We start from the raw sequence: 23355 nt of genomic DNA on the forward strand, positions 1-23355 counted from the left end.
TTAACTTAAATACAGATGGTAAAGTGCTTCGACAAGAACCCCAAACTAAGACCTTAGCAGAAAGCACTGCCTCCTGGCCTGTTGTCAGTCCTGTGGATTATATTCTCAAGAACGTCTTCCCCAAGCTACAGACCTCTTTGTCCAACATCTTGTCTCCATTAGAGCCAGGTGCCCTTTCTCCCCAGCTTTCCCGTGGGTGGAAGGGTTGAGGGACATTACTCTCCAGGAGGAAGGTAACCAGACTGTCCCACCTCACACTGTCACCCACTCCCCTCGACTTCTCACTTGTCCAACCAAGGCAGGCCGCCCCAAGCTCGTGGGTCCTGCCTCATGTAAATAGGTTTTCTCCCTTTGTGTCACCTCCCAATACCCAGCATCATAGACCGGGGCTCACTGAATGCTGCAGACTGGTGGCACCGTTTCAGTATCTTATGACTATTTATTGGTCACCTACTGAGTGCCAGACCCCAAGGAAATAACAGTGCTGAAAGTGCTGGCCTTGCTCTGGAGTTCAGAGTCGAGGGGTGGAAAACGGGGCACGAACATGAGATGACAACACTGAGAAATACCGCGCGGTGGTGGCAGCCGTACAGAAGGTGCCGTGAGAGCACCCGGGGCCCCGTGCAGCTTCGGAAGACCAGGAGGGAAAGCCATGGCCGGAAGGTGACAGGACAGTTATTTGTGCTGGAAAAACCCAGCATGTGTGAGGGTTTAGAAGTGGGGGGTTGAGGTGAGGGGGGCTTCGAAGAGGGAGCCCCGCACTTGGACTGGACACTGAGTTAGGATAGGTGTGGCGGCAGATCCCTGCTGGGGCACACTCTGCACCCCATATTATAGAGTTGAACTTTTATCAAGACTAGCTTTGAGATGCAATTAAAATGTTAACTAAAATCAAACCTTATTTGGGGCTTTTGGTTGCTACTGCTGTGGTTAGAAATATCCTGATCAAGGATCACAGCCTTTCAGAAGAGGACAAAATTCCTGACCCTGTCTCTTCAGGGGACAGAGGAAGGGAACAAGGAAGAGAGTGACTGGGAGGGTTGCTAAAGGTCCAGCTTTTCAAAATATGCCACCCCTGGGTGGGTGTGAAGTGTGCAGGCTACTGCTCCATCCTTATTAGCAGGGTTAAGGTGTGGAGGAGCCTAGAAAGGAGTAGGGCTAATCCTATCAGCCATTTGCACTTTAGTGTGAACCGCTTTCATTTTAGTTAAGATTAGCTACCCAGATGTTTTGAAAGTAGGAATAGAGAGGAAATTTTGAGAAAGCAGCCATTTGAGAGGACCTAGGAAACACTACTAAATGAGGAGATATCGAATAGCCTGGGACAAGATAGTGCCAAGGGAGGGGTACTGAATGTGAGCAGGCAGAAAAACCAGCTGTGTCCACGGCTCTGTCTGCCGGCCACGGGCCACAAAGACTGTCATTTGCCAGAGCTGATCTCAGTTGTGTCCTGTGACCTTCCATACTTTTTGCTTTGGAAGTCTAGAGCCAATGGTGGGGAAACTACAGGCAGCTGTATAATGCACTGTAGTCACTGGCTGCATGACTGTCCTCTAGACTCCACTGGGAGCTACTCGCCGAAAAGGACTCATTAAATGCACATCTCAAAGCACACCCTCTGCTCAGCGGGAACTTTCACATCATCCTTTCACGTAACCCCATGAAGCCTTATGCTAAGCAAGCCCCTGAGCTTTCTGAGCGGTAAGGTGGCAGCGCCAGATTCAAACCCGGTTCCTCTGCATCTGAGCCCAAGGCTCCTCACTGGCATCTCCTCCTTGATCTTCAGTCACTGCGCACCTGCGGCAGGAAAGCTCCTGTCTGCACAGTGAACACTGGCTCCCCCCAACCACGCAGGCTTTGAGGTAAGGCGGGCTGTGAGACTGTGAAAAGCACTAAGTTTAAAATAATTTTTTAATGTTTTTTCTTTCCCAAATCCTGAGACAGCTTTTGCAAAACCCAAGGAACCAACCTTCTTTGCTGCTGTCCATCACTGCTCCTCAGCTCACTGTAGACCTAAGCAGAGGGAGAACTTGCAGGAATATGTCTCCTTCTCTTTCTCCTTTGGCTCAGTAATTGCAACAGCCATCATGACAAATGCGTCATTTATGCCGAACGTCTGGGGGCCTCCACGACCTCTAAACTGTTACCCTACTAAAAGTGCACCATCAGTTGTCTAACCTGCTTTGACAGGAATGCAGCTCGTCTGGGGCTGACGCAGGAGCACAAGCACAAACACGCTTCCTGACAAAGTGCAGAGTGGCTCGCAGGCTGGGGCTCTGTGGGGACCCTGCGAGCAGCACCCGGCTTCCGTGTGCCTCAGCACGGTGGGCACGCTCGCCTGCGTTCACTGCCCCCTTCGGGCTTCCAGACAGCAGAGAAGAAACTGGGAGGGTTGGGCCCCCCTCTCTCTCACTGACTCGTCCCTGTTGGGAGACGCTTCCCTGTTGTCTCCTGAACCTACTGAGGGGACACACAGGGTCCCGCAGGGCAGAATTCCTCTCCTTTGCCTCCCTACAAAGGGGCTCTGCAGCTCTTCCCATCAACTGTGGCTGGGTGAGAGCAGATGTCCATCTGTTTTGTTTGGGGTTCAAAGGGCTCTCAGACCCCTGTGCTGTCTGCCCTTATAAGGCTTACAGAAAGGGAGGATGGGAAGTCCCCATCGAGCCCTCACATGCAGGAGATGGCACAGAGAGGCAGAGGCCTGGCTGCCCAAAGCCACTCTCACGCACCACAGCAATGGGATCAAACTCCATCAGAACAGCTGCTAAGTCACCCTGGGTCACACGCAGAAGCTGACTGGTAGTGCCACCCCTGGGGGGCTTCTCCCTGCCCACAGGGCACCACTGCCCTACCCAGGGCCTCCTCATCAGCCCTGGGGAATGAGTCCTGAGCAATGTGGGGCCACAACTGTCTCGGGCCAGGGATCCCTGCTCCTTAGAGATGGTACCCTCTCCCCACCCCCCATCACTCCTGCTTCCTACTCTCAGAAAGAAAAGAGAAAGAAGGAAAGTTGCCTAGCTTGTGAACAAGCCAAGACTTCTCACTGGCTGCCCTGATTCTGCCGATCAACTTTTAAATATCACAACTGAGGGGCCGTGAAGAGTGGAACAGACTAACAATATTCCGTTTACAAGGTGCACAGCAGTCTGCGCATAATAGCCACACCCCAGAAACGACCCAGTGTCCATCAGTGGCAGCAAGAAAACAGTGCAGTACGTGCACACGGTGGAACACGGCCCCACGACAAACAGAGACAACTAGCAGCACGCACAGGACGAATCTCAAAGATGATGCTGACCAGAAAGACTACGGACTGCACGATTCCACTCATACGACCTTCTCGAGTAGGCAAAACCAAGCTATGGTGATAAACAGTAAAACGGTGGTTGCCTGAGGCGGGGGTTGATTGCAAGTGGGCAGGAGGGAATTCACTGGGGTGAGGGAAATACTTTTATTTAGGTGCTGGCTAGTAGGCCTATATGTGAGTTGAAATGCACTAAACTATGCACATAAAATCTGTGCATTTTACTATGTGTAACTTATACTTCTCTTTAAAGAAATCTGGGAAATCGTTTTCAATGAGCCCCCAAAGACAGGGCAGACATAAATATCTGATGGATGGGGAGGGGTGCCTCAGTTTCTCCCTCCCTCCAGCAGCACTGGGGTCAGGCGGTGGAGGAAAGGAGTGGCCTGGGTGCGGCCGCCCACGGGCGGAATAACCCGAGTACCTGCACCAGCCTCCGGGAGTGAAGGCTTTTGTTCGTACCTTCCTCTCTGCTTAGGAAGTGGCTCTCTGGGCCAAGAGCACAGTTGCTATTTCAAGGCCTGAGATTCCTAACAGATGTGGTTATGGGCTGTCAGTTCAAAACAAGAGCCTTACTGTCACTGTATCCACAGTAAGCCGAGCAGTCCCGATCCGTCTGCGCGCCTCCACAGAAACCTGAGCAGGGCACCCAGGGCGGTAACAGCTTCGGAAAGAGCTGCTGGGAGCGGAGAGCCCATTCTGGAAGTCCTGGGATTCAGACCACTGGGCTCAAATCTCAGCTCACTGCTTAGCTGTGTCGTAAGCCACAGAGAGGCCCACTTCTCGGGGCTGTCGTGGGACTCAGCCTCAGCACCTATAAAACACCCAGCCCAGCAAGCCTGTCCCAACCAACTCCTCCTCCCCTCCCTCCCCTCCTCCCTCCTCCTGCCTTCTCCCCTGCCTGCTCCCTCTCCTGTACCTGTGCCCCACATGCCCACCCTTGCCCAGCCATCTCGCTTCTCTACAGTGTCAGGATCTGCCCTTCCCTCTACCACCTGGACCCCAACCTCGGCAGCCCCCTCCCATGGAAGTTCCAGCAGCACCTTCCTTGCATATTGATAATTTTACTACAGACAAAACTCGATGCAAAGCCCTCTTTTTGCAGAATTGATGTGAGAACAGAATCGCCCATGTTCCAGAGATACAAACCTCTGGGAACAGACTCTGAGGGGGATTGGACTGTGTCCACCTTCTCCCCAACAAGACAGGCTGGAGTCCGAACTCCAGGACCTCAAAATGTGACCTGTTTGGAAACAGGGTTTTTACAGAGATGATTAAGTGAAAGTGAGATCTTTTAGTGGGGGCCCTAATCCAATCCAACTGGTGTTCTTATAAGAGGAGATGAGGACACAGATACACACGCACACACAGAGTGTGGGCACAGGGAGAAGACAGCCGTCTACCAGCCAAGGAGAGAGGCCTCAGGAGGAGCCAACCCTGCTGACACCTTGATCTTGGACTTCTAGCTTCCAGGACTGTAAAGATGTTACTGTAAAGATGCCACCCAGGCTGTGGCATCTGTTACGCAGCCCAAGCTAATATAGCATGAGAATGAAGCCAGTGCTTAGGAAGTTCTGAAAGAGAGAGAGAGAAAGAACCAGAGATTGAAGACCATCCTATCCCTGGACTTCCAGAAATAGCATATGTATTTCTCAGTTTGATGTGGGGTTTTCTGCTATCAGCAGCATCCTAACTGACCCCACACTCTAAATCCTTCAGGCATTGTGCTGTTCTCTCCTCCCACCCTCCATCCCAGGACCCACATCCCAGCATTCACATTCCCAGCTCAGGCTCTTGCCCATCTCCATCCTTCCACTCAGCACCAGTCCCCCTGCCCATCTCTGCAGACGCCCGGACTCGTCCTCCCAGCTCCTGCAGCTCCCGGCACCGTGCTGCGTGCACGGTAGCAGCTCGTTGTTAAACACCTGAACATGACACGCTGCTCTGGGCTTGTCTTGTGTGGCATTTTCCCTGCATACATTTTAACCATGAGATTAGGCCACCATGTTTGCTATACAGATTCAAACAGATTGTGAAGGAAAGACTGCTGTGTGTCATCGTATCCCATGCCTAAGGAGACATGCCTTTAATTTCAAAGTCTTTAAATTCCCTGGTAATTTCCACCAATAAAAGGTTATTTCAGTGTCCCAAAAATTGCCATCGGAAATGAGATTCATCACCGAAGTTGAAATTTGTCCCTCGCTACTCTCCTAAGACTCTGCCCCAAAGAACTAGTCATATAAATGGTGAGAAACGAGAAGGTGAATGAGAAAGAGCCAAACAGAGAAACCACGCTTATGCCTACACCACAGCTCCATTCGAACACATTACCAGCAGACACCTAAGACCAAAAAAAAAAAAAAAACACCCAAAAACCCCCCTCATAACGTTGATGATATCCATTTCTTACAGTTGTTTCTTATGGACTTCCCAGAAAAAGATTAAAAATAAATCTATTAAAAAGAGAAAAAACCTACTCTGGAACTTGCTAGATTTGATGACTCCACAGACATAGCCCCAGAAACCGGACCTCGGACGGCCCCGCAGAAACGCACCCCCTGCTCGCACCGCCGCCTGGCCGGACAGTCTCTGGCTGAAGCATCTTTATTGACTGCTTGAAAGTAGCTTCTGAGAGTCAGACACACGCGCTACCCTGTGTCAGAACACTGGACGACGTCCCACCTGCTGCGGCCACAGCTAGGGACACCAAGAACGTCAAGCACATTCAGAAAGGAAAACAATGCCACTGGGTCCAGGGCCCGGCGACTGGGATGGGCAGGCCGTGCTGCGACTATCTAAGGAGGGGCTGGTCCTGCTGCAAAGGGTAGTCCCAGGGCCAACAGTCCCGCTGACCCCTGGCACACCTACTTTCAGAGGTGGCAACCCTGTGAGGTGCCTGTCCTCAGCACAGGCAGGAGAGGCAGCGCTAGGACTACCGGGGCTCACTGCTCGGGCCCCAGGAGGGAGCCAGCCCGAGCTGTCACCGCGCAAATGTAAACAGTGCTCACGTCTGGTTCTGGCCTCCAGCGTGTGATGTCTGTGTCCCGAGGGAGACTTGAGTTTCCTGCTGCTGACACACTGTAAAACCACCTTGATGGGAATTAATTATGGAGAAGGCTAGTCTGAATTAGAGATATTTTGAAAATAAATACTTTTTACTTCCAAATAAATGTTTCCTTTTCCCGTAATAAACCGTTATTCTAAGTGGAGGTTCAAAGGACCTACTTTAAGGAGTGACTTGGGCCATTAGCGACATTCATTCGTACATAAATATGCTACGGCTGTTTTTGCAAATGTGCTTCCCGAGGCAGGCTGAACACACCCGCTAAACTTTGTGTATGCCATTAACGAGCTCAGCAAGCCCTTTCTTCACGGAGGGCGGGGAACCCTGGCTGCGGCATGGGCATTCCCGCAGAATGAACACCCTCCTCCCCGCCGCCCCCCCAGCCCCTGGCCTGAACACCCTTGCACCCTGCTGTGGAGTAGAGAGAACAGGGGTCTCACTGTCCCGCCCACAGGCCCGGCTGTCTGCTGGGTGTAAGCAGAAAACGCGACAGATGTTGTTATTAGCCTAGATCAACCAGCCTTTCTGAAACTTGGAACAGCTGGGGCCGGATGGTTCCTTGTCAGGGGACTGCCCTGTGCACTGCAGGGTGCTCAGACCCAAACCCTGGCCTACAGCCAGTGACAGCCCACGAGCCCCTCCCCCATCAAAAGCTTGTGACAACCACAAAACATCTCCAGACATTGCCCAGTGGCCTCTGGGGCACAATCATACCACATGGAAATCATCCTGAGAACTTTTTTAAACAATTGATGCCTGGGTCCCATAGGTATTTCCAAAAGTTCCCCAAGGTGACTCTAATCTAAGTGCTCTGGAACCCCACCCTCAAACTAGACTCAGAGAGCCCCATTCAATTTGAAGAAAAGACTTAAAGTTCTGAAAAACCGTGGCTTAGAGACTAATCTACTTTAGCCCAGTAATAATTCAAGTTTGATTAGTTGCTATTTCAGATGAACTACATCACACTTGTTAGTCTTCAATAGCTCACTTAGAAATCTGACTTTAGGTCTGAGTTGATATATGACTCTGTCCTCTTCTACTCCGGTCATCCTAGAATTAAATCACCTGACCTCACCCAGAAGGAACAACAGCCTCCACCACCTCCTTACTGGCACCTACTGCGTCCAGGTGCTGAGGACATAGGAAAGGTGCTGGTGACAAGAACGGCAGCGGTGAGGGATGGGAATAAAGGTATAAGGGGCCAAAAAGGTTTGAAGGAGGCCACAGGATGCAGGGTGGACGCCAGAAGAGCGTGTGCAAAGGCGGAGCATGGTTGGGGAAATAAATCGGTGGGTGGAACACAGGATCCGTGTGAGGACATAGGGGATGGAGGCAGGAAAGGCAGGCAAGGACCTCAAAACCCACCACCCAGGCTCAGTTTCATACTAAAGGCCAAGGAGAGCTGAGAAGGATCTGAAGCAGGGGAGTTATAAGAGCTGCTCAGCTGCAATGGCCCAGGACCAAAACACCGGGATCCGGGGCAAGGGGGTGTGGATGAGACCAGAGGGCAGGTGAGAGGCCCAGTCTAGCAGACAACCAAACACACAGGTCTAGGGCTTCGAGGGAATATCCCAGGTGCAGACACAGATCAGAACGGCCCTGCTCAGGGTATGTCCTGGAACTTTGGTGTCAGGGGCTGAACTGTCTCCCCCAAACTCATATGTTGCCGTCCTAACCCATGTTTTGAGGTTAGGCCTTTATAGAGGCGACAAAGGTAAAATGAGGTCATTAGGGTGAGCCCTCATCCAATATGACCAGAGTCCTCATAAGAAGAGGAGATGAGGACACAGACACACACAAGGGATGACCATGTGAGGACACAGGGAGAAGATGGCCGTCTATAAACCAAGGAGAGCCAAGGAGAGCGGCCTCAGGGAAACCAACCCTGCTGACACCCTGACCTTGCACTTCCAGCCTCCAGAACAGCGAGGAAATACATCTGTTTAAGGTGCCCACTCTGCGGTCCTCTGAGACAGTGGCCCTAGGGACTGACCCAAGGAGCACCCGAAACCCCAAGCAGTCCCGGGGCTCTGACATGAGGCACCTGACAGCCATCTGCAGCAGAAGGTGCTGGGCCAGGGTGGGGCCCACCCAGGCAGGGACACTGGGCGGAGCTGGTGCCTCCCAGGAGCGGGACACCCCAAAGGGAAAGGGCTGTGGCCCCTGGAAGGGTCACGGCCACATTTTGTAAAAGGGGTTTGTCAAGTGCTGGTTTTCAAGAGGCACTGAGTGACGCGGGGGTGTCTTGGGAGGTCGGCACCCCCAGGGCTGGCTTGAGGGGGCTACGGACAGACCCCTCTGGTAGACAACGAGCCCAGGGCCAGGATGAGGAACACTTCTCTCCTGGGTCTCTCCCTATCAAGTCCTAAAGTCTCTTTCTTCTACCATTCCCCTGTTTAAAAACCTCAGGAGACTCACTGTCTACTGGGGTGGGGGGAGAAACAAGCTCATGCCCAAGGACTGTGAGGTCAGGACCCACGTCCTCCTCCAGACCACACCCTGTCTGCACCCAGCACATGTTCCTTCCCAGCCTTCGTCAGCTCCTCTGCAGAAGAGGTCCTTTCTCAGTCCTTTCTACCTGCCAAAACCCCACCCCTCCTTGGGGACAGCTCAAATGCCACAGGCCCCTGGGCTTCCCTGCCCGCCATATGGTGGCAACCCCTCTGAACCCCTGTACTTCATCCTGCTCTCAGGCCAGGGCATGTTCTCTTCTGCACCCCACACCCCCAGCTCCTGGGCCAGTCCCAGCTTGGCCATGCTGTGCCTGGGATGCCTGGTTTACCACTTGTCTCCAGCTACACCTTGAGCTCCTTCTCCAGGGCAGAGACAATCTTCCAGCGTCTGTAACACCTGCCCAGGGTGGATGTTCTAAGAGGAAGCCTGGGGCAGACACCACACAAGTGGCTGCACCATCAGCTCTGACGGGGAGGGGAGGGATGGAGAGATTGCACGGAACTGTCTTCAACAAGGAGGACAACACCTGAGTTCACAGCAGCACATTCACAATAGCCAAGGGGTGGAAGCAGTCCAAGTGTCCGCCGATGGGTAAATGAAAAACACATGGTACATCCGTACAATGGAAAATTTTCCAGCCTTAAGAAGGAAGGAAATTCTGACACGTACTATAACATGGATGAACCTTGAGGACGTTATGCCTAGTGACATAAGCCAGTCACAAAAAGGCAAATACTGTATGATTCCACTTATGTGGGGTACCTGGAATAGTCAAATCCACAGAGACAGAAAGTAGAACAGGGGTTCCCAAGGTCTGGGGACTGGGAGGAATGGAGAGGTGGTATTTAATGGCTACAGAGTTCTAGTTTAGGAAGATAAAAGTTCTAGAGATGGATGGTGGTGATGCACAACGATGTGGATGTACTTAACACTATGGAGCTGTCCACTTATAAATGGCTAAGATGACAAATTTTATTGTGTGTATATTTTATCACAATTACAAACAAAAACAATTTTTTCAAAGTAGGAAAAAGACTGCTTACTGCAAATGCTCACGTATATCCATTTGAGCACAGTGGAGCTCCTCAGTAAGTGACAATCAAGGGTGCCCAATTTGTAAGGCAACTTGTAAACACACGCAAAAAGCAGCTTTTAATCTAATCTGGGAGGAAACACTCTATAATGCAAATTATGATGCTGAGTGCATAACCCATCCATAATTTAATATGACCACTGGGATGCCTGTGGTTGTTTTATGCCAGCATCATCTCCTTTGCATTTATTTTAAAAACAATACTAACAAATAAAATGTGACTGTTAGCCAGTAGGATTAAATTATATAAAGGACTGACCCTCCTTTTCCCACTTTACAAGAAAAAAATAGCCTGATAAGCACTCAACTAGCATTCCTATGACTTAACATCCTTAACCACACATCCCTATGACTCAGCTCTTTGTTCCCCTGTCTGATAAGTAAACCGACCACCTCGCTACAAGAGAGCAGTGTTTTCAAACGTAAGGCGGCTCTGTGGCTCCTTCATGCTGTTGCACACCTCGAGCTAACCAAACACTCCAAACAAAGTTCGTTAGGGCTTTGTGAAGCTGTTCCCTGGCAAGAGCAGTCCCTCAAAAAATATGTTTCACTTTTCACCAAAAGAAACCTAGAAAAAGATACAAAATACAAGAAAGGTGCAGAGAGGCAGAGGAGATATTGAGAAATAAGGAAGCAGACAGAGAAAGGCCCAGGGAACAGTTGCTTAGCTTTGCAGTGGTGATAGCTGGATTCGGCAACAGGGGCTCTGCATTTTCATTTTGCACCGAGCCCTGCAAATTACATAGCTGGTCCTGACTAGAAGAAAGGTTTGGAAAGCAAGAGACTGGCTGTGGGTGAAGGTAGGGGTGTGAATAACAATTGGCAACACTGTGTCAGTGACCGCTGACTGGCTCTTTCCAAGCTCACTGGGCGATCTGGAGCTAATATCTAAGGATACTTTGACTTGTTCCTAGAAAGGAAGCCTCAAGAGGTGTGTTCCTGCCAATGTCACACTTAAGCTTAAGTTGCCAGGTGAGTTACATCCCGAGTCTCTGGGAAGGAAAAGAATACTTGGTTTAAAGCATTAAATGGTTAAATCATCAATACTCAATTCTTCTCAGTTAATTGCCAGAGAGATCTGCCCATAACCCCTTCCACCCCAAGAACAGCCAGTCGCACACCCTGTGGAATGGTTTGAAGGGGTCCCCCGGCACTCAGCAACCGCACCCCTTGCTCTGAAATCTGCCTTTCTCCAGCCCAGCTCAGCCGGGCCTCAGATTTGCACCCAGGAAGTGGGAGTTGGGCAGAGAGACGCCCACCTCCTGTGTTTGCTGCAGCTTGGTCAGGGACCACATGAGCAAAGGCATTAGACAAAGCCAGCCTGAAGCAGGGACAAAGCCCTCTCGAGAAAGGGCTGAGAAGATGTGGCTTCCACGAGGAACTACAGTGGCAGCAGCGCTCCTGAAAGATACCCCCACCCCACTCTGTGCTCTCAGATCCCACTCTCCACCCCCTGCCCTGCATCTTTCCAATAAAATTCTTTTGTATTGTTAATGTAACTTAAGATGTGTTTTTGTTACCTGTAACCAAAAGAGGCACAGAAAGGGTGGACAGAATATCCTGTGCAAACACAATGTGCTGGGAACTCCCACAGTGTTCTCGTACAGCGATCCACTTCATACAACCAATAACTATGTCCCCTTTCCTAGAAATATAGGCACCTGTCAATCTCTAGGTCACTCGTTTGGAGAGGATCTGCCCACTGATAATGACCAGCACTGAGTAAATATTGAGCAAAAGAAACAACAAAACAACTAAACCCCACCTGCAAAAGATCAAAGTTCTTAGAATACTGAGGTCAAAGTCAATGGCAGCCCATAAACACTCAGCTCCAGGGGGGAAGGGTCCCTGGCCCTTTCTGTGGTTTTCACCTCTTTCTGAGGTTTGCTCTCTGAGCCCTGCTGTTACAGCTCAAGGTTACCCTCGCTCCTCTTTAAAATTCCACCCTCTCTGATCTGTGTTTTCACCCAGCACAGCAGAGCCAGACTGAAACACGTGTAGCTTATTCTCCACTAAATGGCAGAAGCTCAGGTTTCCAGCTGAGGCAGTGCAGACGGAGCAGTCAGTGAAGACAAGCCCGGCTCTCCTGCCCTCAGGGCTGTGGCCACCTTCCTTTCGGATCCTGGCCTCTCCCTGAGCCCCGCAGCCAGAGGAGCTGTTGTGTTTTGAGACTGGAACTCCACAAACACAGAAACCGAGATGGAGGTCTCTGGCTGGGCTCCTAGGTGCCCCTGGGGGCAGCAGTCTGTGAAGGGCACACCTGGCTCCCCGCCCTCCTCAGTTTTTGAGCGAAGGCTGCTGACATCTGGGAACTTCCAAGGACTAAAATACCCTTCCAGGTGTGGCCTCTCACCTCCTCCCCATCTGAGCACTTCTCAGGTGACTCATTCAGGTCCTGCTCACCCACCTAGGGCAGGAAAACAGGCACCTGAGATTTCCCAGGTGTCTGCTGTTTGCCGGGCATGTGGGGGCAGGTGGGTGCTTCCCAGCGAGGCAGCACTGACCACACACTACCCGTGAGGAATCAGGTTAAGTAACATTCCCAAAGATGGACCCCTAACGAGCGGCCCGCGTCAGGGCTGCACCTCACACCTGCCGAACTCAAAAGCTCTTGTCTTTCATGACATCAAGGTCAGGTGAGTTCAGATATTTACGGTGTTGACTTGCAGGTGAAAGACCTGCAATGAGGAGACAGATACACATCATTTCAGCCAAGGTACAGGGAGTGCTAGGAGGAGGGGACAGCCTGAGGGCAGGAGAGTGAGGACTGAGCTGACCTGAAGGAGGAACAGGAACCAACAGATTAAGGAAGGAGGGAAGGGCGTCCCAGGCAAGTGGAACAGCCTGTGCAAAGCACCAAGGCAGTAACAGGCTGGGCTGGGCACTGTCCACACAAGAGGTCCCCTATGACAAGGGGGTGGCAGGAGAGGAGCAGAAGAGCACGTGGGACTCAGGCCTGAGGGCACCCTTGCTGGGGTCCGCAGTTCACTGGGCAGTCATGGGGAGCCCCAGGGACCGGGAGCCATGGGAGGCTTTACGCAGAGGAGTGATGTGGATGGGTTTCCATCTTATTTTGTGTCTCTGGGGCCTGTGGTTTTAAGAGCAGCAAGGTGAAGCAGGGGGCTGGTTTGGGGGCTAGGAAGACAGAGATCAGAGCAATCTGCCCAGAGAGGTGGTCTTCAGAGGCCCACCCACACAAAGCCACAGTACAACCACAGCTCACCATACCGTAGCCCAGACGTACAGTCATGACCTTTCTCAAGCACAACTGGGGGTCATCTCCCATAGGCAGGTGAAAGAACAAGTCGCAGATAAGGGATTGGGAGCCCCTGCCAGTGCTTCCCGGCCCCTCTCGAGTCAGCAGAAGCCAAGCTGGCTCCAGCACACCACCAGTTTGTGGCAACCCCAGGACTAACATCACGAAGTCCAACATGTTTTTAAATGACACCAACTTTTGACTCAATCCTACCTTGGACTAAAGGCCCCCCAAAATTGTGCCTTACAAAAACTACTAAGAATAACAACAACAACAAAAGAGGTTTGAGGCTAGTTCAGAACAAGAAAATGAAGAAGAAAAGGGAGAAAAATTAAATTTTAGGTCATTGTTACAAAATGCTGGTTATATCCTCTGACCTCTCTATTTTTCTTTCTAGCAATTTATCCATTTAATAGTTCAATAAATGCAAAACCTGCAATAAATGCAAATACCTGCAACACCAAAATAAAGAAGTAATGAGATCATAAGAATATTACAAGAAAACATGGGCAGTTCCCCCCCTAATATTTCAGGAGTATGGAAGCTCTAAATCTAACAAAACACAGAAACCATAAAGAAAAGATTAATTCATTTGACTCTCTCCAAACCAAAAGTTTCTGCATAACAAAAACACCATAAACAAAATCAAAAGGCAAACCAACTAGGAGAAAAGATTTACAAGACATCCAAAAAGGTTACTTTTCTTTATGTATAAAGTGTTCCTTAAATCAATAAGAAAGTAATGCTCTCCCAACATATACACAAACATAAAAGTAAAGGACATGAAGAGACAGTTCAAAGAAAAGGAAATACAAATAGCTCAAAAACTTTCAAAAAGATGTTTAACTTTCCTCATAATAAGAGAAGTACAAATCACAAGAACCAAATATAGTTTCTTACACATCTGACTAGCAAACATTTAAAAGTATGATAACCCCCTGGGTCAGGGAGGGTGTGGGGAACAGGACCACACACGTCATTAGTGGCAGTGTCTCTTTAGAGAGCACTCTGACAATGTCTACCAGAACGAAAACGCAGTCTATTCCCACTTCCAAGCATTTCTTGCACATGCGCAAATGTTCATGCATGCCAGGACCTCATTACACATCGTGTATATGATAGCAAAAGCTGGAAACAAACCCAATGCCTTTTCAGTAGGTGACTGGTTAATTATGGCCCAGTCAGACAATGGAATACTATGTGGACATTTAGAAAGAATGAGTATGCCTATGTACTGATGCACCATCTCCAGCATAAGTGAAACAGCAGCAAAGAACAGTGTATATAATATGCTACTGTTTCTGAAAGAAAATGCATAAATGAAAATAGAATATTTCTGAAAAGATAAATAAGAAACTGGTAACCATGGTTGTTTCTGAAGAGAGAAATGGAACAGAGACAGCAGTATACTTTTGCTGTATGCTTTCTGCACCATATACATGCATTACCTACTACAGGCAATTCTTAGAAGTAGATATGCATAAAGATGTTCACTGTTGTGTTGTATATACTAGACAAAAGCTACCACTGGGGTGACTTCATGGTAGTCAATTCAGTATTAGGAAAAGAATTTAAGAAATTTTAGTAAATCAGGCCAGGCGCGGTGGCTCACGCCTGTAATCCTAGCTCTGGGAGGCCAAGGCGGGTGGATCGCTCGAGGTCAGGAGTTCGAGACCAGCCTGAGCAAGAGTGAGACCCCGTTTCTACCAAAAATAGAAAGAAATTGTCTGGCCAACTAAAAATATATATACAAAAAAAATTAGCCGGGCATGGTGGCTCATGCCTGTAGTCCCAGCTACTCGGGAGGCTGAGGCAGTAGGATCGCTTAAGCCCAGGAGTCTGAGGTTGCTGTGAGCTAGGCTGATGCCACGGCACTCACTCTAGCCCGGGCAACAAAGTGAGACTCTGTCTCAAAAAAAAAAAAAAAAGAAATTTTAGTAAATCAGCAAGAATATCATACATTTAAAATGTTTCTGAAGACTTGGACAAATGCTTTTGATGTGGTGTCAAGAAAAAATATTAGATTTAATTAAATGAACACTTTGGAACTGTAAAAATATGTACATGTGTAGAACATTTTAAAAGTGAAAACTGGCCAGGGGCAATGGATCATGCCTGTAGTCCCAGTACTTTGGGAGGCCAAGGTGGGAGGATTGTTGAGGCCAGAAGTTTGAGAACAGACTGGACAACATATCAAGACCCTTTTCTTGCCAAAAAACAAAAAAAATAACTGGGCATGGTGGGTTGGGCCTGTAGTTCTAGCTACTTGGGAGGTTGAGGCAGGAGGACAGCTTGAGCCCGAGTTCGAGGTTATACTGAGCTATGATGACACCACTGCACTCTAACCTGGGTGACAGAGTGAGACCCTGTCTCTAAAAAAATAAAAAAAAAAAAAACAGGGGAAAGCTAGTTCTTAGGCTAGGATCATAGAACTGTGGGCTATTTTTTAAAGTACAACTAGTGTAATTATTTTTAGTCTTAATTAAATTATACTGGAGTCACTTTAAATAACTTCTAGTCTTTGGCCCTAGAAAAAGCATACAAATTACTTCCCAGGATATTTAAATAATTTTCAGGATACAGTTCAGAAATCTTTGTGAATTCATGAGAATGGAAGAAATAGTATCAGAAGATTGGAGATGGCCAAACATCCTAAACTTCAAACACAGAAAAAATATGGGGCTTGGAAAGTTTGGCTGCATTGATTATTGGCAAAACTCTAGTGATTATTCAGGAGAGTGGTGAGCGTTAGAAACCAACAAGGATGCACTCCGAACAATGCAGGGTAAACTATGCAAATTATTTTTAAGTCTGCGGAGTTGGGGTTTTTTTAACCTTGACTAAAATCTCAAACGTATCTGAGGATCTGGGCTGCACAGGAGATGCTGTGGAAGACAGAAGCCAGGTGAGCAGGCGCCACACCTGCTCCTTCTCATCGCCCTGCAACCTGCTCTCTATCGGACTCTGATGGAATCTGTTTGATTTTTCTTTTCAGGAAGACACTGACAATACCTTTCAACAGAGCTGCGAGATAAATTACAAAGCTACAAAACTCAACATAAAGTAGAATACGGATGGTCTCTGACCTACAGTGGTTTAACTTAACAATTTTTCCACTTTACGATGGTGTGGAAGTATACCTTGAGTATCCATACAACCATTTTGTTTTTCACTGTCGGTACAGTGTTCAGTAAATTGCACGAGATATTCAACACACTGTCATAAAATAGGCTTTATGTTAGATGATTATGCCCAACTGTAGGCTAATGTAAGTACTCTGAGCATGTTTACGGTACTAGGCTATGCTATGATGTTCAGCAGGTTAGGCATATTAAATGCATTTTTTACTTATAATATTTTCAATTTATAATGGGTTTATCTGGACATAACCCAATCATAAGTTGAGGAGAATTAGTACCTGGTTCCTGTGCAGAAAACCTAGCCCACACCTAGCAAAAAGTGTGTTCGCTAATTTAATATCCATGATATCGATTGGTGTTAAGACTGGCCTTGGGTTATTATTCTTAATCAAAAGAAATAATATATGCGGAAATGTTCTGAAAAACACAAAGGGCTGCACAAGAGAAAGGTAGTGTTATTGTTATAATTTTGAAGGCATTGCAGATTCTGTGATGCAAATTCTGGTATGGATAACAAATGCCAAGGACCAAGGCAAAAAATAAAAACAAAAAGGATCCTGACGAGAAAAATATAAAAACTCAAAAACTATTTAGATGAAACCTCTGTTGCATGCCACACTACACGAGCTTAAAGATCAAGAAAGTCCTGACTTACTATGATCCCATGAAGATGATGTGGTGGGTTTGATGACTGTGGTCTGGAGACAGAAGTAAGCCATGTCTACTACAAGTCTTAAGGCATCAACTGTAGGCTCCAGTAGGGGAAGGACAGTATCCACCTGCCTCCTCTTTGGGTGAGAACACACAGGGGCTGAGGAGTTGCGTTCTGGGTGTCATGCTTGAGAGACACACAAGCCAAGCACAGTAATTAGTATAGCAAAGTTTGGCACATATGGAAGAGCTGAAGTACCGTAAATTTTTCAGCCAGGAAAGAAACTTATTGAAAATGCATAAATGAATAAAAACAATCATTCTGAGAAGCAAGCTGTACAAACAGGCATGAGATAACCTGAGTTTTCTTCACCAAAAAAGTGTGTCTCTCTGCAAGGCAGAGTAACTATAGGGTAAGTGGGCTGTCTGGCTAACAGAGCACTCACCATCCGCGCAAGTGTTCCAACTGAGGATGGTGACTGCGTGTCACAGACATTCAGGAGGGGAAAGAGGCTTGTCAGCACCAAGACCCTTTTAACTGTGATAACCTGGGCTTCTAACTGGCTTGGCAGTTTCTCGGGTGTAGGCAGGTGCTAGGACAGCAGCAGCTAAATGAGAAGAGGCCAAGAACTGTGCTTAGCAGCTCTTCTGTCTCCCCCTCCCGACCTAGCACCCAGGGACAGAACAGGGCACAGACTGTAGGGGCAACACATGCTAAAGGATACATGCTGAACTATTAAGACACTGTGTGAGGCTTGTTTGCCAGCGGAAGATTGTGGTATGGAGCAGGGAAGAGGGTACAAGAAGCAACTTCTCAGACCCTGAACTTTGATCCACAGTCAGAAGGTGAAATCTTCTTCCACTTCTGCTTCTACTTGGGGACAAAGCTGACAAGCATGTGACCCCTAGAACTCCTGTGCTCATCATAGTATACACTCCACATTTGTACATCTGATACAGTATCCAACGTACACAGCCGGCATAGGAAAAAGTCTGCCTTCAAACCCAAATGTGCCAAAATGTGCTTGAAAAGCTCTTTAAAGCATTTGTTATATGCTTAAAACACAGAGAACACTGTGGAAGGCACTCCTTTATTTAGATCTTTTTTGTCTGTGAAAATCAGTATGTCCCTTCTAGTCTTTATTGTTTAAAAAAATGTGTCTCTAATTATTGTTTAAAAAAATGTGTCTCTAATTATTGTTCCCTCTCAGTCTCGCCAGGTAACTGCAACATGTCATCAAGTACCGCCAAAAACATGCCACACACATTAGTGCTGTCTGCGCCCCTTTTGAGTGCTAATTTAGAAAAACTATCCCGCTCTCCAATATGCCTCCTTGGTCTCTTTTCAAGAACTATTTTTGTTCTCTCCTCCCACCATGCATGGGAGAGTGTGAATAGCCGTTTCCTGGGTCCCCACCGCTAAGGTAATGAAGGATAGTCTACCCCACCTCCTAACTTTCAAGTTCACCTCCCCTTTCACTGCAGGACAGACCACTCTTTACACACGCTCACTTTGATCCATTCTTCTTCCTCTGCTCTAGAATGGCGCTTAGCACACTTGCAAATATTGCCAAATCCTCAGTCTGCCAGACACGCATAGTGATTTAAATAGTCATTGTTCTTAGTTTTTCTGTGCTGCTAAACCAAAAAGAAATAGTGCCCTCCATGAATGGAGAACAGTCACAGAAGCACATTTGGAAAAGAAAGGCCTTCTGGGGTGGGGGAGTCAAAGTGAGCCAAGCTATAAGGATCCTCCCTATTACCTTGTAGCTAAACCAGACAGTTCCCACAGGACAGAGCATTTCTGGCCAGGTTGGTGCAAAATTAAAACAATGGTTATGATGATGTAAGAGTTTCATCTTACACATTCATGAGCTACAACTGTTTATCAACACATATTTAGGGGGTGGGAATACATACACATTGACTATTATAAACTATGAATTTCATTCTCACATTTAGACAAAGCATTTAAAACTCTGCCCAGAATTGTCCAGAAAATGGGGGACAGGGGCAGTCTACATTTACTTTGAAATGTGAATTACTTAAAACACAGAAGAGGCAAAAACAAATTGCTTGACGAGCTGGCATATGATATCTCTTGTATGTTAAGAAAGTCATAAAATTATAGCTGTGCCTGCAGCCTCAAGGCCACATGTGGCCCTCCAGATGCAAAGGACTTGTTAAAAGGATTTGTTCTATAAAATTTGGATTCGGTCAAAAGGCCGCACTCAAGGATCCAGAAGGCCACATGTGCCCCACCCCTGGTGGGGCACTGACTGTCCACTGTTGCCCATTCTCTGTGTTTAGGCCTCCACACATCTCTCACAAAACACTCCTGGCACGTTTCACATAGTGCAATGCCTCTGGTAGGGGAGCCACCTGCACTCAGAGGACAAAAGTGATGTCCAGCTAAAGCTACTCAGAGCAACTGCTGTGCAAGAGCAGTGGTGGCCCCGGAATATTCTCAGTGTCCTTCCTATACTCCAGTGATGTTTACTAAAGTCCTTAGAAAACATTGGAGGGAACACTGGGGTGACAAAGTCTAAAGTCAAATATCTTTACAGAGAACTGAGCACTGGGAAGGGGGGCATATTTTCAAAAGCTCTTTGCTTCTCTGGCTATCATTTCAGTTCTTTAGTCCAAACCGAGCGCAGGGCAGGGTGTCTGAGATCTGCCAGAAAGAGGACGATCTCGGAATAGGACGCTATTTTCATGGATAGCTATTTCTTTGTGGGAGACACAGAGACAACTAACCAGGCAGGAGGACAGCGCCCGGTCTTGGCTCCAGCTGGCAGACCTTGCAGGAGGCGAGTCCTCCAGAGCCGGCTGGGGACAGACAGGTCAGCGGCCTCACCCGGGCAGGTGGGGGAGAGTTGTCGAGTCTTTGGGGGGGGGGCGCTCTTCCCATAGGTGTACCAGGACAGGAGTTTGGCTGCAAACTAGGAAAGGCTACGGTGTTCCCGGAGAGCGGGGATGTAGTGTCACTGCAGAAGGCGGCAAAAAACCCTTGTTTCACACCTAAGTAAACGCACCTTGTTTGGGGGATGAAGAAAATTAAGCCCATGCGGGATGCATGTGCACACAGATTACTACCACTTTGGGGACTTCAGGTCCCCCACCCGCTCAGGCTAGGACGTCGGTCTGCATGGAGGGGGACGGAGGGAAGGGTGGAGGCGGTCGGGGTGGGGTGCGGGAGCTCGCGAGAAGGACACGGGGCCGGGGCGGTCGCGGCCCTTACCTTGCTGACCACGTTCTGGACAAGGCCGGTGCGGATGCCATAGTCCCATGCGTGGCAGTCGCAGTTGGAGGCGTTGTCCCCCTTGTCGGGAGGGGATGGCAGGGGTGGCGTGTCGCCCCCGTCGGCGCCACTGCTGTTGCTTCGGTTGCCCGGGGCCCCCCAGGCTGCAGTGGAGAAGGGGGTGGTCGGGGGGCTGGTCCCGTTGCCCACGTCGCCCCACCTGCCGGTGGCGGTGACTCCAGCCAGCTCGGCGCCTTTGCCGGCCCCGCGGCACCAGAAGTTGGGCTGGTCCAGGAGGAACGAGTCCGAGAACTGGCTGAAGCCGATGAACAGCGCCGGGATCCAGGTGAGCAGCACGAGGGTCTTCTGGTAGCCCCCGCCCAGGCCCCCGAGGAAAGGCAGCACCGACCCGTCGTAGTCCAGCAACAAGAGGCTCGGGGCCGCCGCCACGGAGCAGCAGCTCGAGTGCGGGCCGCCGCCGGGATGCAGTGGGGGCAGCGGCTGGATCTCCGCGCCGCCGCCTGAGCCAGCGCGTCCGCCGAGGGGCGCCGAGGCCGCCGCGTCCCCGGGCGGCAGGGAGCCGTTCTCCTCGGCCGGGGCCGGCTGCCGCCCGGGCCCGCCGCCCGCCGCCTCGCGCCGCCGGTCTATCGCCATGGCCCGGGCCCGCGGCGCCCGCAGAGGCGCATAGAGCGCGGCGGAGGCTCCGCGGGCGCCCGGGGCAGAGCGTGGCGGGCCGGGCGCCCGCTGCCGCCGCCGCCGAGGAGGGCCCGCGGCCGCAGAGAGAGCGCTCGGGGTCCCGGCGCGTCAGGCCGCCCCCATCTCACCCGCCGGACCCCGCGCCCCGGGCGCTGCGGCCCCGCTCGGGCGCCGGGCAGAGGCCGGCCGGGCCCTCAGCTGCCGCGGCTCATCGGCTCCGCGGCCCGGACGCCGGCGGCCAAGCCCGCCGCTCTCCTCTGCTCCGCGCCAGCCGCGAGTGGCGGAGGAGCGGGCGCCGCGCCCGGCCCGCGCCCTTGCCGGCGGCTCGGGGCCCTGCGGTGGCGGTGCCGGCGGTGCGGGTGCCGCGGGCAGCGGCCGCTGCTCCCGCGGTGCCCGGGATGTATTTATCGGACTTCGGGCGCCTTCCGGAAACCGCGAGCTCGGCACCCAGCCTGCCGAGCCGGCCGCGCTCTCAGGCTCCTGGAGCCTCCCTCCTCCTCCTCCTCCTCCTCCTCCTCCCTGCCCCCCGGCCCGCCCCCTCTCCCCCCCCCGCCGAGGTGGAGGTAACCGCGGCACCTGCTGCGCTCGGCTCCTGCGCGCGAGCGCCCCCTCCAGCCCGGACGTGCCGCGGCCGCCTGGGATCTACGGGAGGAGGGCGGGGGAAACGGGACACCCGGGGCCCGCCTGGCCGGAGGAGCCCCAGCCGGTCCCGGCTCCTCGCCGGGCGGGGCGAGGGAGGAGGAGGCGCGCGGAGCAGGGGGCGCGGGTCAGCGGGGGTTCCCGGGGGAGTGGGCGCGCGCTGGGAGCGTGCGGACAGGGTGGTCCTCGAAGCTCGGCTCCCGCAGCAGCGCAGGCCCCCACCCAACCCGCGTATGTCGGGTCTCCGTGACCTCTGTCGCTTTAGAGGTGTCCAGCCGCCCAGCTGCCCGCACCCCACTCCCAGTCCCGAGCCCGAGGGTCTCCGGCCTTCGGGAACAACCCTCTGCCCTATTTCGAGGCTCAGATAAGGTTGTGTCGGCGGAGCGGGGTCAAGGAGGCGCATTTGCCAATTTTAGGGCTCCAGTCTCCCGCAGCGTCAGGTCACCCGAGACGGACTGCAGCGCCCACTCCCAGATCGCCATTTCCTCCCCCACTCCGAACTGAATGCTTTATAAGCACAATACCAGAAGGATATATCCCCAACACAAGTTATATATACACAGTATAAACGTGATGGCATTCCCCTTCCCCTCCCCAAGATCTTGAATTCACGTTTGGTACGCCTTGTGCACAGGCGCACACATCTACACTCTCGCACAAGAAGACAAACCTCTCCCTCCTCTCCCCTGCTCCAATGCCAGCCGTGCCCAGCCAGCGCTATATAAATAACACCAGCCCTGCGGCAAACGGCTGCATTAGCATATTTCCTCCTGCACCCAGCGCCGGGCCCCAGTGAGAATTACGCCGCACCCTTCACCCCAGCGTCCGTACAGGCTGGAGAGATTTCATATTCTGAGAAGTTTATTAATGGAAGTCTTAAATGGAGCAATCCATTTCTAGTCTTATTTGGGGCAAAAAAGAAATGTGAAAGAAATGCTTTTGCTTTCCAAAAGAATATACTCTAAGCTACATATACTGAGTGTATTCTTTTGCATTTCAATTATTTGCTCAGCTAACCGCTGTATAATTTAGTGGAATAAATTTTTAACCTGCAGTTCAATGTTATGGGCAACATGTGCTTACTGCATAAAACGCTGGCACATGCAAGACAACTGTTTCTGAAGGCTACCAGTGGGTCAGGCGCTGGGGGACAGGAGAGGTTGTAGACTTTCCTGCTCCCTGAGAAGGGCAGATTAGATAACAATGGGCGGAAGGGGCCCAAAAGGGCTGTAAAAAAACAACAAACCTCTGAGAAATGGGCTCAAAACCTGCACATATTTAAAGAGCTTTTGGGGGTGATCTTGCACATTGTGTATGAGCTAATGATTTTTTCCAACTTCACAGTATTTATTAGCTAAACTTTTCCTTCCTTCTTCTCCCCTCATTTGAAGAGATAATACATGTTAAATGCTGACCCAAGGCCTAAGGTAGAGTAAGTGTTCGATGAATGTTAGCCATTTATTATTATCCCTACTCTGGCTGTTTTATACAATCTGCATTTCTCCTTCTGAATTTAAATAAAACTTTACAGATTTCATTTATTTCGTCTACAGCGGCTGACTTTTCTAAAGGAGGTCTGCTTTGTGTTTAGCTGTGCCTTGTTTGCCCATGGTCACAAGGACCCATTCATTTTCTTATTTAAGAGAGAGAGAGAGACTGGATCTATGTTGCCCAGGCTTGTCTCAAACTCCCAGCTTCAAAAGATCCTCCCAACTCAGCCTCCAAGGTAGCTGGGATTACAGGAATGAGTCACCAGCTGGCTCATGTAACTCACTGGAAAAACAAGCATTGCCATTGACCTTAATGGCCATTCCAAT

At 50.3% G+C, this 23355-nt stretch overlaps 1 protein-coding gene across 2 annotated transcripts in view; it reads right to left on the minus strand.

Moving 5' to 3' along the window:
• The window catches only part of SLC22A23 (solute carrier family 22 member 23), a 160220-nt gene extending 138866 nt beyond the window's left edge, over positions 1-21354 (minus strand). For both annotated transcript variants that reach the window (XM_045551598.1, XM_045551599.1), the window contains exon 1: positions 20204-21354. In XM_045551598.1, coding sequence (XP_045407554.1) covers positions 20204-20857 — 654 coding nt within the window. In that variant the 5' untranslated portion in view covers positions 20858-21354. The remainder of the gene's footprint in view (positions 1-20203) is intronic.
• Positions 21355-23355: the final 2001 nt, after the last annotated feature.

This window comes from Lemur catta, chromosome 5, assembly GCF_020740605.2.
Source record: "Lemur catta isolate mLemCat1 chromosome 5, mLemCat1.pri, whole genome shotgun sequence".
NCBI lineage: Eukaryota > Metazoa > Chordata > Mammalia > Primates > Lemuridae > Lemur > Lemur catta.